Here is a 15,811-nt window from a genome sequence, read left to right on the forward strand (position 1 = left end):
TCAAGCATACTTCCAAAGTTGTGGAAAATGGCGAAAGGACAACAAAGTCAAGGTATTGGAGTGGCCATCACAACGCCCTGACCCCAATCCCATAGGAAATTTGTGGGTAGAACTGAAAAAGAGTGTGCGAGCAAGGAGGCCTACAAACCTGACTCAATTACACCAGCTCTGCCAAAATTTACCCAACTTATTGTGGGAAGCTTGTGGAAGGCCACCCTGAAACGTTTGACCCAAGTTAAACAATTTAAAGTTAATGCTATCAAATAATAATTCAGTGTATGTAAACTTCTGACCCACTGGGAATGTGATGAAATACATCAAAGCTGAAATAAATCATTCTCTCTTCTATTATTCTGACATTTCACATTCTTAAAATAAAGTGGTGATCCTAACTGACCTATGACAGGGAATTTTTGCTATGATTAAATGTTAGGAATTGCGAAAAACTGAGTTTAAATGTATTTGGCTAAGGTGTATATAAACTTCCGAAGTCAACTGTATATTCGGCTCTCTGATATGCGAGCTGGCTCCCAACGTTCACCTACAAGAGCCGGCTCTTAGAGCTGATTTGTTCGCAAACAAACCATCACTAAAGGAGATGTGGATACCTTTAATGAAGAATATTACACTGTAGCTGAAGAGTGCATACTAGACTGCAAACTCTGGACACTTTTCCTAACATGGTGTGGTTCTAGTGCGTCAATACAAAGTAAGTGGCCTGTTCTAGCTTACCATTGTCATGCTTGAAGTGTGCATGTGTGTGTAATTAGCCAATATATTCGCTATTATACTGTCTTACAGTGTTGTAACAATGTTTTCATTGTGTTACAAATGCTTGTTGCACTTTAAAAACGGAAACCGCTACCACAGGCCCTCTTGTGTGCTGTGCATATTGTTAGTACTTTTCATGCTTTTAGAGTGTGAGTCATTCCATGTGGTACCCCCATAACATAGGATACTATGTGACCTAAGATGGCGGTTGTGTTTGTAGTCCCAAACAGCTAAAAGGCAACAAATATTCAGCATGGTTTCCAGCATTACTTATGGTTTCTGTTTTATGTCCTTTTTAACATGCTAGTGTCGTTAGCATGCTAGAGTCGTTAGCATGGTTAGTATGCTAACTCCCCATGGTAAATAGAGTGTTTAGTTTGCCTAACTAAACTGTTAGCATTGCAGCGCCGTTAACATAATTACTCCACATTGTGTGTATAAGTTGTTTATTTACTGTAGCCTTTGTGTGCCTCTGCTATTAGCCTAATGCTATGCCGTTTACAGTACTTTATGTGCTATTTACTGTTATTTATCTACTGGTTACTGCTAATATTGCACTGTTAATTCCAATGCTAATGTAGCCATCTGTATCCACTGATTATGCTATGCTAAGTAGCTTATTAGCCATTTACCATTGCTTCGATGCTCGATTGCACTGCTCCTGCTGGCACCTTATGTACATCTATTAGCATAGTAGCATAAGTAGCATTTCTATTGTGTAGCAATAACTCTAATTACAGCCCGTGTTTCTTTCTGTTTCTTACCCATAGAAAACGACTTCACTATCACTTGCACTTCCACCATTATCAACACTACTACTACTATTCAATGCCGTGTGTGTATTTGCGGCAACCAAATAGTGACTTCATTATGTCTTCTGCTGCATCATTGTCCCTCAAAGGGGACCCGGGCAGCACATCTCTAGTTTAAACCGCCACTTCTCAGAGTTCACTGACCATCAAATGGCGCTCCTTCAGTACCTAGTACAATGGCTGAAGATGGAAGCAGAGTCACCTGGGTGCAGCCAGGGCCAATACCCAACAGGAGAAGCCTGCAGCCTTTCAGCAAAAAGGCTCCAATGACACCATATACTATGGGGCTACAAAGACTCCTCCACAGGAACTAACACCTGCACAGCCCACAGCAGGGGCCAAGGCCAAGTCAAAGGCTTACTGCCCACTGTACGAAAACAGGGACCACTACTTCAGCAGGTGGAAGAGATTCACCTCAATGGCTGTCGAGCAAAATCTCAAGTGGCTGTAGGACAAAGGATACTGTTGGCTGTGTGGCTGATCTCACCCGGTGTGACCGCAGCAGACCTTGCGACATATAGTGTGTATTGGTTGTTTATTTGCTATAGGCTTTCTGTGCTTCTTTTATTAGGCTGTTAGCCTAATGCTATGCAATTTACGGGACTTTTTATGCCAGTTATATGCCATTTACTGTTATTTATCTACTGGTTACTGCTAATATTGCACTGCTAATTCCATTGCTAATGTAGCCATCTTTAGCCACTAATTATGCTATGTTTAGCTTATTAGCTGTTTCCCATCAATGCAATGTTCTATGCCCTGCTCCTGCTAGCAGCTTATGAACCTATATTAAACTCTACTGATGGTCTTCTCACAAATAAAATTGCGTTATATAGTGAGAGTGCCCACTCCAGTATTGGCACATGTGTTCTAGCATGTTGGCTATAGCGCACGTATAGCCAACATGATGAGATTATTATGGACAAAAGAGCAAGATTATTTGATCAAACGGCAGGCAAGCATCAATGATCATGTCATCAGATTAAGACCCTCAATATTTATTGGAAAGAAGGATCAAGCTCATCACCTTGCACCAACCTGTGATGATCATCATAATTTATTTCATCAATAGTCTAATATCTACAACCCTACTCAAATACCTAGGTGTCTGGTTAGACTGTAAACTCTCCTTCCAGACTCACATTAAGCATCTCCAATCCAAAATTAAATCTAGAATCGTCTTCCTATTTCACAACAAAGCCTCCTTCACTCATGCTGCCAAACATACCCTCGTAAAACTGACTATCCTACTGATCCTTGACTTCGGCGATGTCATTTACAAAATAGCCTCCAGCACTCTACTCAGCAAACTGGATGCAGTCTATCACAGTGCCATCCGTTTTGTCACCAAAGCCCAATATTCTACCCACCACTGCGACCTGTATGCTCTCGTTGGCTGGCCCACGCTACATAGTCGTCGCCAAACCCACTGGCTCCAGGTCATCTATAAGTCTTTGCTAGGTTAAGCCCCGCCTTATCTCAGCTCACTGGTCACCATAGCAACACCCACCCGTAGTACGCACTCCAGCAGGTGTATTTCACTGGTCACCCCCAAAGCCAACACCTCGTTTTGCCGCCTTTCCTTCCAGTTCTCTGCTGCTAATGACTGGAACGAATTGCAAAAATCACTGAAGCATCTACCTCTAACTTTAAGCATCAGCTGTCAGAGCAGCTTACCGATCATTGTACACAGCCAATCTGTAAATAGCACACCCAACTACGTACCTCATCCCATATTGTTATTTATCTTTTTGCATCCCAGTATCTCTACTTGCACATCATCATCTGCACATCTATCACTCCAGTGTTAATGCTAAATTGTTATTATTTCGCCTCTATGGCCTATTTATTGCCTTACCTCCCTAATCTTTGACATTTGCACACAATTTACATAGATTTTTCTATTGTATTATTGACTATATGTTTGTTTATGTGTAACTCTGTGTTGTTGTTTTTGTCGCACTGCTTTGCTTACCTTGGCCAGGTCGCAGTTGTAAATGAGAACTTGTTCTCAACTGGCCTACCAGGTTAAATAAAGGTGAAATAAATAAATAAATAATAATAAACTGCATGCTTTCGCGACTAGTCGTAGTGGGAGGACCACACAAAATGTCATCGCGTGACTCCACGTTTACATCGATATGATGCTTATTATATAAATATTGACACATAAAAGGTTTTCCACCGACATTCTCGAAAAATGATTTTTACAGACACAAAAGATCCCACCTTTAGCGTATTCTGTATTATAGACATTTTTTACATTTTCCCGAAAAATGTTATGCTCCCATCTGGCCTGTCATGACATTTTTATCCGACATGTACTTTGCTCGCATAAAAAGATTGGATGGATACCTGATTTCTGTCAAGCCAAAAGAATTTGGCATAACAATTCCATAAGGAGTTCGCAGCAAAGCAGAAACAGAATGGAACCCAGACTAAGTATTCATGCCTTGCATTAGTAAACTTGATGACTTACCTGGTTTCTCTGTGATGGGTGCTTTGGTGATCACTCTGGTTGCGGTCGTGGTTATATTGGTAATGGTCCATGGGGCTGTGGTTGTAGTTAGTTGTATTGTAGTTGTAGTTTGTTGGGCTGTGGGCAATTGTGGTGTGGTTGTCATAGCTTGGCCTGTGGCTGGTGTGTCTGTGGTTGGTTGTGCTTTGGTTGCGGTTATCAGGATTGCGGTTATGGTCGATGGGGTTGTGGTCATAGTAAGTCGAACTGGGGTTGTCGTCATTCGGAATCTGATTGTGGGTGGCAAGGCTGTGGTTGGTTGGTCTGTGGTTGTGGTCAGTTGGGTTGTGGTTGTCGTCACTTGGACTGTGGTCAGTTGTGGTGTGGTTGTAGTCGGTTGAGCTGTTGTGGTCAGTTGGTCTGTGGTTGTGGATGATGGGACTTTGGTCAGTTGCACTGAGGTTGGAATTGGTTGAGCTGCAGTTGGCGTGGCTGTGGTCATGATTCGTAGAGCTGTAGTTGTGGTTGGTTGGGCTGTGGTTGTGGTGGGTAGGACTGTAGTTTTAGGCAGTAGGGCTGGGATTGGTAAAGCTGTAGTTGGTTGGGCTGTGGTTGGTAGGGCTGTAGATGTGGTTGGTCGGTCTGTGGTTGATTGGGTTGTGGTTGGTAGGGCTGTAGATCTACTTTGTTGGGCTGTGGTTGTGGACGGTGGGGCTTTGGTTATGGTTGGTTGGGCTGTGATTGTGATCGGAAGGGCTGTAGTTGGGGTCATTAGGACTGTAGTTCTGCTTGTAGTGGTATGAGGAACTGATATTGAGGTTGGTCGACCTGTAGTTCTGGTTCTGGTCTTTGTAGTCGGTGAGGGTGTGGTTGTGGTGGGTTGAGCTCTTGTTGAGGTCAAGAAGGATGTGGTTCTGGTTCTACTGGTTGTGGTCGGTGGAGCTGTAGAGGTCATTTCTGAGGCTGTGGAAGATACTAGTCAAACATGGACAGATTTAAGGTCATTCATTGCTGCTGTACATTGCTTTTACAGAGCTTGTGACTGAAAATGTTACTCATCAGGAGGAGACCAATAATACATACAGTTGAAGTCAGAAGTTTACATACACTTAGGTTGGAGTCATTAAAACTCATTTTCCAACCACTCCCCAAATGACTTGTAAACAAACTATAGCTTTTGCAAGTCGGTTAGGACATCTACCTTGTGCATGACACAAGTCATTTTTCCAACAATTGTTTACTGACAGATTATTTAACTTATAATTCACTGTATCACAATTCCAGTGGGTCAGAAGTTTACATATACTAAGTTGACTGTGCCTTTAAACAGCTTGGAAAATTCCAGAAAATGATGTCATGGCATTAGAAGCTTCTGATAGGCTAATTGACATAATTTGAGTCAATTGGAGATGTACCTGTGGATGTATTTTAAGGCCTACCTTCAAACTCAGTGCCTCTTTTCTTGACATCATGGGAAAATCAAAAGAAATCAGCCAAGACCTCAGAAAAAAAATGTAGACCTCCACAAGTCTGGTTCATCCTTGGGAGCAATTTCCAAATGCCTGAAGATACCACGTTCATCTGCACAAACAATAGTACGCAAGTATAAACACCATGGGACCACGCAGCCGTCAAAATGCGTCTCCTTCCTTAGTGGTATGTCTCCTAGAGATGAACGTACTTTGGAGCGAAAAGTGCAAATCAATCTCAGAACAACAGCAAAGGACCTTGTGATGATGCTTGAGGAAACAAGTACATAAGTATCTACAGCCACAGTAAAACGTGTCCTATATCGACATAACATGAAAGCAATCTCAGCAAGGAAGAAGCCACTGCTCCAAAACCGCCATAAAAAAACTAGAATACAGTTTGCAATTGCACATGGGGACAAAGATTGTACTTTTTGGAGAAATGTCCTCTGGTCTGATGAAATAAAAATAGAAATGTTTGGCCATAAATGACCATTGTTATGTTTGGAGGAAAAAGGGGGAGGCTTGCAAGCCAAAGAACACCATCGCAAATGTGAAGCACGGGGGTGGCAGCCTCATGTTGTGGGGGTGCTTTGCAAGAGGGACTGGTGCACTTCACAAAATAGATGGCATCATGAGGCAGGAAAATTATGTTGAATTTGAAGCAACATCTCATGACTTCAGTCAGGAAGTTAAAGCTTGGTCGCAAATGGGTCTTCCAAATGAACAATGACCCCAAGCATACTTCTAACGTTGTGGCAAAATGGCGTAAGGACAACAAAATCAAGGTATTGGAGTGGCCATCACAACACCCTGACCTCAATCCCATGGAAAATTTGTGGGCAGAACTGAAAAAGAGTGTGTGAGCAAGGAGGCAAACAAGCCTGACTCAGTTACACTAGCTCTGTCAGTAGGAATGGGCCAAAATTCACCCAACTTATTGTGGGAAGCTTGTGGAAGGCTACCCGAAACGTTTGACCTAAGTTAAACCATTTAAAGGCAATGCTACCAAATAATAATTGAGTGTATGTAAACTTCTGACCCACTGGGAATGTGATGAAATAAATCAAATCTGAAATAAATCGTTATCTCTAATATTATTCTGACATTTCACATTCTTAAAATAAAGTGGTGATCCTAATTGACCACATTCCCTTCGAATTTTTACTAGGATTAAATGTCAGGAATTGTGAAAAACTGAGTAAATGTATTTGGCTTAGGTGTATGTAAACTTCTGACTTCTCAACTGTATGTTTTTAGTTCAGTAGCTGCAAGATCACGTTAAAGTTCTGTTTACGATTGTCAGCAATTTGCATGATTTACTATAATTGATTATAAAAAATGCATTCTTTATTCACTATGAATACAGAATTCACTTTGAGCACGAAGATAATGTTTTTTGTCATTGATCTGCATTCAAATGGAACAAACAGTGACCATTACCAGTACTATCATGATACAAGGCATTGGTAAATAAAAAGTTAATGGCATGTACAACTTACCATGTGCAGTGGAGTGGACTCTACTGGTTAGGGACGGATCAAAATTGACAGAATGGTTACCTGGAGGAAAATGGGGGAGGGTCATGTTTTTTCAATTTCAGTCAAGGGGAGGGTTTAGTATTTTTTTAATCTAATACAGGCGACTGTCATGGAATTTGTAATTGATAAAATGTCAATATTTCTCAGTGTTTTAGAATGAGTTGCTTATCAGGCTATACACCGAGCGTACAAAACTTTAGAAACACATGCTTTTTACATGACATAGACTGTTCAGGTGAATCAAGGTGAAAGGTATGATGCCTTTTTGATGTCACTTGTTAGATCTAAAATCTGTGCAGATGAAGGGGAGGAGACAGGTTGAAGGATTTTTAAGCCTTGAGGCAATTGAGGCATGGATTGTGTACTGTATGTGTGCCATTCAGAGGGTGAATGGGCAAGACAAAAGATTTAAGTGCCTTTGAACGGGGTATGGTAGTAGGTGCCAGGTGCACCAGTTTGAGTGTGTCAAGAACTTCAATGCTGTTGGGTTTTTCATGCTCAAAAGTTTCCAGTGTGTATCAAGAATGGTCCACCACCCAAAGGACATCCAGCCAACTTGACAACTGTGAGAAGTATTGGAGTCAACATGCATGGGCCAGCATCCCTTTTGACACCATGTAGTGTCCATGCCCTGACGAATTGAGGCTGTTCTGAGGACAAAGGGGGGGTGCAACTCAATATTAGGAAACTCCTAATGTTTTGTACATTCAGTGTATATCGATGTGTGCCCGATGCCACCCTTCCTCTCTGATTCTTCGCTGTACGCACAATATGAATTGTGGATGTAGGCTATTTAATGTGGTCTCAATCAAAAAATCCATAGACTATAGGCTACAAAGTGCATGCTCAGAGAAGCACAGATAAAAGTTATATTTCTAAGATAGCTTCTGGGATGGTGTAAATAAAACTAGGCTGCATTACATACTGCAATGGATATTCCAAACCTCAGACGGCTGTGCTGTGTAGGTCTAGGGTGGCCGTTCAGGAGGAGAGTCAAAGTATTCTTCTGAAAATTCTTTTTGATTAGGCTTTGTTAAAAAATATGCATATTAGTGTTTACGCGTGGACTAGACAATATATTCAGTTTGAGAAGGAGAGCGCGGAGATGAGAATGAGGACGGGAGTTCAACTTTGATAGCTTGCTACTATTATAAGCCAGATTCGAGTATCTGACATTGTGGTGCTGAAACTTTAAGCAGCAGCCGTGGCACAATCAATTGGACATGGACAGTTCATGCTCATGGTGTTAAAAGTAGGCAAATTCGCCTCCCGAGTGGCGCAGTGGCCTATGGCACTGCATTATAGTTGCTAGCTGTGCCACTAGAGATCCTGGTTCGAGTCCAGGCACTGTTGCAGCCGGCAGCGACCGGGAGACCCATGGGGTGGTGCACAATTGGCCCAGCATGGTCCGGTTTAGGGGAAGGTTTGGCCGGTAGGGATGTCCTTGTCCCATTGCGCTCTAGCGATTCCAGTGGTGGGCCGTGCGCATGCATGCTGACACAGTCGCCGGGTGTACGGTGTTTCTTCCGACACATTGATGTGGCTGGCTTCTGGGTTAAGTGGGCATTGAGTAGAGAAGCAGGGCGGCTTGGTTGGTTGGTGTTTCGAGGGACGCATGACTCTCGGCCTTCACCTCTCCCGAGCCCATAAGGGAGTTGCAGCGATGAGACAAGACCGTGACTACCAATTGGATACCACTAAATTTGGGAGAAAAAGGAGTGTAATTAATTTAAGCCGTCTTCATTTTAATTAGACTTTACTAACAACAAGTATGCTTTATGTTGGAGCCTATTTAAGAAATAACAGGTAGGTGTCACACCCTGATCTGTTTCACCTGTCTTGTGCTTGTCTCCACCCCCTTCCAGGTGTCGCCCATTTCCCCCATTATCCTCTGTGCATTTATACCTGTGTTTTCTGGTTGTCCGTTGCTAGTATATCCTATCTCGTCAAGCCTACCAGCGTGATATTCCGTACTCGTCAGTCCGTTTTCTAGTTCTTCCGGTTTTGACCATTCTGCCTGCCCTGAGCCTGCTTGCTGTTCAGTACCTTTTGACACTGCCCTGGATTACTGACCTTTTCCTGCCCTTGACCTGTTGATTGCCTGACCCCTGTTTTGTTAAGAAACTTCTGTGATTCGAACTGTCTGCATCTGGGTCTTATCCTGAGGTCTGATAGTAGGCCTACCTGTTTGACAGATGAAATTAAGCTATAGGCTGCAATATCCATAGATTTGTCAGTCAATTCCTCCACCCACTATGCATTCATTAAATAGCCAACCTCCATGTCAGTGAAGGACTGTTAAGTTAAAACCTAGACTCAAGTTGAGGGGATATGAGAGGCCTACCTTTTCATTTTTGGGGCGACCTGACCAAATTCACTTAGAAATGTGAGTTACAGATATGTTATTCTTATTGAAAGCAAATGAAGAGGTAGATATGTTCTATGTGAGCTATTGCTATGCTTACCTAAGTGTGTTTGTCTTTTACTCTCGGTTTTGTACACCAGTTTCAAACAGCTGACAATACAATATGTTTTTGTTATGGAAAATACATTTCACAGCGGTTTAGATGGTACAATGATTTGCTACATTATACTTGCTTGTTTTGTCACATAAATTAGGCAAACTTTTTGAATTTCAGATGCGTAGTGCATCTTTACAGAAAATGGCAAAAAGCATGTTAGCTTAAGATTTTGAAGAAAATAAAACGGATCCAATTAATATAAAGTGATCTATAACAGTGCTTTGGTCCGCAATGCTTTATGCTAGAAACAAGCTGTAAAATACCCGGGAAAGATGTGACTCCGATGCATATGGGGATAACAGTGTTTTGTTTCTTTGACATAACCTTTGACAGTACCATGCTCAAATTCCTAATGTCTCAGATTTTATTGTTTGCAAACAGGGACAGTTTTGTTGCAAACAAGACACACTGATTTGGCATTGGAGAAATATGATAAGATGAACACATACAGGCCTATCTCACTGTAATTTTGGTAATTTGTGTGGTTTTGAAAATATATCTGCTAATTTATAAAATTATGTAGAATTGAATGACGTTTTTATAAAAGGCAATTTTTTTCTCGTGCCTACAAATACGATGATTGATTTATGCAATGCTTTAAGCATAAAATACATCTTTCAACGCTACTCTTGTCCACGGTGGTCTGTGAACCCACAACCTTCTGGCCCCTCAGCCCTGTGTTCTATCAAAATTCCTGCGTTGCTATGTAATGATTAAAGGACGAAGAACAGTTTCTAAAACTGCATATCTAACATGCTGACCACACCACTCGTTGCACCCACAATGCTTGCGCGCATCAACGATAGTCTGCGTAGCCAGGCGCTAAAGTAAAACTCGGTTCTATTTGTGACCCTTGACATGCTGCAAGTCCTGCCTCTCCCGTTTCCTCATTGGTTTTTAGGAGCATATATCCACGTGCCATTTTTAGGAGTATTTACCCACGTGGGTGATTGAGGTTCACACTCCAGTCCAGTTGGTAGTAGTAATGCACCTTAAAGTTGGTTAGCAACTGCCATATAAAGTCCAAAGAAGAAGCCTGAAGGAGAAGAGATTGCTAGAAACAAACTCAGTTTTCCCTTTTATCTGTGGATTAGTTGTCAGAGTAGAGAACCTTGTGCATTTCAGGTAAAATAACAACCCAATGTTTATATCCTAGGACAAATTATCTACCAACAGCAAGCTAGCTAGCTAAATTGCCATAAATGTTTAATGCCTTTCAACCTGTCCCCAAAATAATATAGTTGGCTCAGAGTTCGTTTTGATATTTCAACCTGTGTGTCCTGATCGCGTCTGGTGTGGGTGGATAAAATCAACATGCGCACAATGGCGGACGAGCGGTCAGGTCAGCATGTAAGGCTCTGGTCCATCAAAGGAGTGAGGTTAAACGGTAGACTATTCTCTGTGCTATCCACTTTGTTTTAATTATTATTTTGGATTTAGGGGAGGGTCACTTGTTTTTTTTCAAGCATTCAGGGAGGGTTTAGGTCAAATATATTTTGCTGAAGGGAGTGTCAACCATTTATATTTCAGAGAGGTCCGATTTTCTCCATGTAACTCTTATTGTAAATAACGTTCACTCCCTTGGTATCACACTAAGGCCAGACGGAGATATCTGTCTGGCATTGGGCAGCATTTATATTCATTTTTATAAGAAATGGTAGTTTCTTAGAAATTGAAATAAGCTGATGGGTATCTTGTGAGTTGAGATATGACTACCTCCTTGAGAGAGAGATTTTCCTCTATAGGAGCTGTCATCTTGAACTTAATTGTTGCTTTGGCGTTTAACTGTCTCTCACATTTACACAATAGAATTATTTAGCATAACTTCAAATTGGCTGCTGTGATGTCAGTGTAGTTTTGCTGCTCCACTTTATGGAGAATGTAGTCTTGTGTTGTGAGATATGTCACCCACACATAGAGATAACATGCAGTTCATTAAGTGTGTGTGTGCACTCTTGTATGTGTGCGTGCGTGTCTGTTTCTGTGTGCTTGCTTGTGTGTGTTTGTGCACATGTGGGTGCATGCCTGTGTCTGCCTGTGTGTGTATTAAGAGGGAAAAATACCTTTAGGTGCGCTTTCTGTAATGGTCTGATTGAACAGAGGCATGATGGAGTCAACTTCCCAGAGTTGAGACAGGTATTTATCTGAAATAGTTAGACAAAAACGTATACTCATGTATAAATGTCATCAATGAGCAAAAGCTATTCAAAATTATACAAAATATATAGCCAATATGAATCATCCAAACTTTAGATTTTACACACAGACTTTAAATATGGAACATTTACAATACATGTCCATGTCAGTTTGGAAATCTGAATATTACAGTAACTGGTTTAGAAAAGCCCCCCCACAACAATGACAGAAGACAATCACCATTTACCACAGAACATCTAACCAATATGCTAAAAACTATCAACTTTACCTGATTTACCTGCCATTACACAGATGTATATGCAGTCAGAAATATTATTTTGGCTCACTGAAAGAAAGAAACAGTATGACATTCTAACTTTAGTCATGATCTCAATGATGACTTACAGTCATATACTGTACAGTATATTAAGGTGGCGCATGCAAGAGTCAAACCTACAGCCTGAACCATACATTCACAGTAGTCAACTCAAACTGTGTGTATTGGTTCTCTTTCAAATACTCCTTTAGATGTATAACAACGGGATTCACTGAAGGCAGATCACTAATAGGAAGTACCGATCACACAACGTCTTTCGGAGACAGACAGGTCAAGTGGCGAATTAAGTAAGCCCCTCCCTCTTTACAAGCCACTCATCCCGTCCTCTGGTCATCCTTGCTCTCTTCTTTGCGAAGATCACTACACTCCTGAAGCTCTCTGATCCCTGTCTTAACTGTTCACATGCAAACCTTTTACGTTAATGATGCCAAACGTAGGACCTCAGCTCCTGTCGATAATGTTGAGTACTGACCGAAAGGAACGTAGTATTCGTTTTCAACTTTTCAATCACCGGTGGTAGCTAGCATCACATGGCTAGCTATCGAGACCTGGTTAGCCCACACTGCTAAACATAAGCTAACTTGGCTAGCTCGCTGGACGGCAAGGTAACTACACTAGCATTCTACCTGCACAGATGCTAGCTCCCTTCTCTTGTTTATTTGAACCTATGTTCACTCATTTGTGTTACATAGACTGACCATTTTAGCCTCGCTGCTCTACGGCGATGAGAGAATACTAGCCCAAAGTTGATCACCTCTCCCATGCAGTTCCCTTTGGCTACCACTGTGCTAGCTACAGTGCACTTTAGCCATGCAAGCTAACACCTACTAGCCTCATGGCTATAGCGTTCATACTGTGCTCACCCTAGCTAGCCATTACTCACAAGGTTTCTAACAAGCTAGCTTATGCCTATTCAAAGCCAAATTTATTTTACAACAGGCGTCTCGGTGTTAGCAAGCCCCATTCTATATAGTGGCTACCCAGTCCCAGGGCGAGCCAAGCGCTTGTACTGCCACGTTCTTGCGCTTGCGGTTCCATGATTACTGGAAAGGATTTTCACCTTCTATGAATCAACTGCCTGGGAAAGGAACATACTCAGACAGCACTCGACAACCCTGAGTCCTGTGAGCACTGCAAAGCACTGACTAGGGCTCAAAACATTCCCTCCCCCCTCACCTCTAAGCCACCGGCAGAGGCTGACGATTCAGCTCCTCGCAACTGAGCCCAGCTGGAGTGAGGTTATGGAAAGCATCAATTCCCTCCCCTCCCTGTCTGACTAGTTTGTGTCAGGGGAAGGTGAGCTAGCAGATGACGAGGATAACGATGGGATTAATCTTGTGGGTCTCATCAACTTCGTGACTGAAATGGAGTGTGAAGACCCCATTCTTTCTTTCAAGCCGCTATGTCTCCCTACTCCCAGTACAAGGGGGGCTGCTCTCACCCTCTTGGAGTTTTGGCTCTCTGCGGCCAAGCTCGGCATCAAGTGGTCGGCTCCCATGGAGGGATAAGGATCCCATTAGGGACTTATACGATGGTTAAAGTCTCCTGTCCCGTATGGCTCCAGTTAATCAACTGCTTCCCAAACTTTCAGCTTGCCTCAGGGAGGTGAAGGGCTCATGGCAAAAGCCACTTACCAGCAAGAACCTTGTAAGGGGCTCCCCTAGCCTGGACATGCACAATATGGAGGCATCCAGGTTTTGCAATGCGCCCCCATGGTGGCGACATCACTGGCTGACCACCTCAACCCCACGCACGTGTTACTAACACCGCCAGAGCCTCACTCCCTGGAGAGATGGAAAGCTTTTCTGCCTCCATTTTTCAGAATACTCAGCCCAGTAAATCAGAGCACTCAACGCGACCTCTTAATTGATGGCTTATCAGGCGTTACTGGAGTAGATGTGGAAACGGCTGGATTCGGACACCCTAAATCCAGATGCTTGGGATTAGATTTGTATGATTACATACCTAAATCTCTGCACCTCCCATAATTGCCATCCAAGGCTGTGGTCATACTATGAGCCTGGCGGAAGTGGGAGAGAGTTCACTTTGGTTAAGCTTATATAGGTTGACAGACAAAGAAAAAGTGGACCTCCTGGATGCCCATGTCACACCCAAGGAGTTGTTTGGGTCCGCTGTTACCGCCATGTTGCAAAAGTGTGACATGCATATGAAAGAAGGCAAAGCCTTTAACTCCTTCCTGCCCCACAGTCACAGGCCCCGGGACAGCCCGTTGTTTCCTGCAACTATCTGATCCAGCCCCACAGCTGGGAGGGTGCATCAAGCTGGCTTTTGTTGGACCAAAACCCCTGAACACACATCAGGCTGCCAATACCCTCCAGGTTAGACCCTCAAACCAAAGAAAACCTTGAGGTAAACAGTTCTTTACTGCAGCTCCCCTAAGAGGAGCAAGAGGGTTCGACAACCTAGGGTGCAGTCCTGGCAGTAGAGGAGGAGAGCGTGCAAAGCCTACATCTCACTACTACTCTCCCTCTCTCGGGTTTAACATAAGCAAACCCTCTCTGTGTCACGGGGTAGTAGGGAGGCACATCTGAGGGAAAAAAAATATTCCCTGTGCAGCAGCTCACTTTTGTGTACTTGCTTACACAGGAAAATGGAGGAGCTGCACTTTACCCCCAAGTGCCCTCCTCCTCTAGACTCCCCCCTTGGCGCCTTTTCAGGTTCCAGCCAAGGGTGGAAGTCAACATGTCCGCTTTCCCTCCGGTCTCATCGGACAAACAGAGCAGGATGGCAGATTGCCAGTTGCCATTTATCATGGTCCTCTTCCTATGCCGTGCAGCATTTGCTTCAAAACTGTCTATCGCGCTAACACAGTAGAACACCACCCGACGGTGCAATCACTCTATGTGAGCATGGCAGGGAAATAAACGTGAAAATACTTCCCATTGCTCTCATGGAGTGCATCCCTGCAGCCTCCTGTTCTTGGTTTCCCAGGGGAACAGGCTTTCTTGGCTCACTATGAAACTTCCTTAGCCCACTTGTTTTTTTGTTTTTTTCCAGCAGGCCAATGGCAACTCAGCTTAATTGTCAGAGAACCCTCTCTATCGAGCTAGAGAACAGTCAGTATTCATACTTTCCTGTTCAAAGTAAAAAAGGGGGTGGGGAATCAAATCAAATTTTATTTGTCACATGCACTAGGTGTAGACCTTACAGTGAAAAGCTTACTTAAGCGCATACTTGAAATGCTTACTTACAAGCCCTTAACCAACAATGCAGTTTTAATAAAAAAAAAAAAGTAAGATATAAGAATGACACATAATTATAGAGCAGCAGTAAATAACAATAGCGGGGCTATATACAGGGGGTACAGAGTCAATGTCAATGTGTCGAGGTAATTGAGGTAATTATGCATATGTAGGTAGAGTTATTAAAGTGGATATGTATAGATAATAAGAGTGTAGCAGCAGATGGGGGGTGGGGGCAATGCAAATAGTCTGGGTAGCCATTTGATGAGCTTTTCAGGAGTGTTATGGCTTGGGGGTATAAGCTGTTTAGAAGGCTCTGGGACCTAGACTTGGCACTCCGGTACCACTTGCCATGCGGTAGCAGAGAGAACAGTCTATGACTGGCGTGGCTGGAGGCTTTGACAATTTTAGGGGCCTTCCTCTGACTCCGCCTGGTGCAGAGGTCATGGATGGCATGAAGCTTGGCCCTGGTGATGTACTGGGCCGTACGCACTACCCTCTGTAGTGCCTTACGGTCGGAGGCCAAGCAGTTGCCATACCAGGCAGTGATGCAACCCATCAG

The 15,811-nt window shown here is 43.1% G+C and overlaps 1 protein-coding gene across 1 annotated transcript in view; it reads right to left on the reverse strand.

The window, feature by feature from the left end:
- hhla1 (HHLA1 neighbor of OC90) overlaps positions 1 to 15,811 on the reverse strand; it is a 68,767-nt gene that overhangs the window by 36,924 nt on the left and 16,032 nt on the right. Inside the window, exons 6-9 of the mRNA XM_031830476.1 lie at positions 11,999 to 12,055; positions 11,637 to 11,717; positions 7,013 to 7,072; positions 4,063 to 5,016 (exon numbers count right to left, since the gene is read on the reverse strand). Of these exons, the coding sequence (XP_031686336.1) occupies positions 4,063 to 5,016; positions 7,013 to 7,072; positions 11,637 to 11,717; positions 11,999 to 12,055 (1,152 nt within the window). The remainder of the gene's footprint in view (positions 1 to 4,062; positions 5,017 to 7,012; positions 7,073 to 11,636; positions 11,718 to 11,998; positions 12,056 to 15,811) is intronic.

The sequence above is a fragment of the Oncorhynchus kisutch genome, linkage group LG8 (genome assembly GCF_002021735.2).
Source record: "Oncorhynchus kisutch isolate 150728-3 linkage group LG8, Okis_V2, whole genome shotgun sequence".
Classification (NCBI taxonomy): Eukaryota; Metazoa; Chordata; class Actinopteri; order Salmoniformes; family Salmonidae; genus Oncorhynchus; species Oncorhynchus kisutch.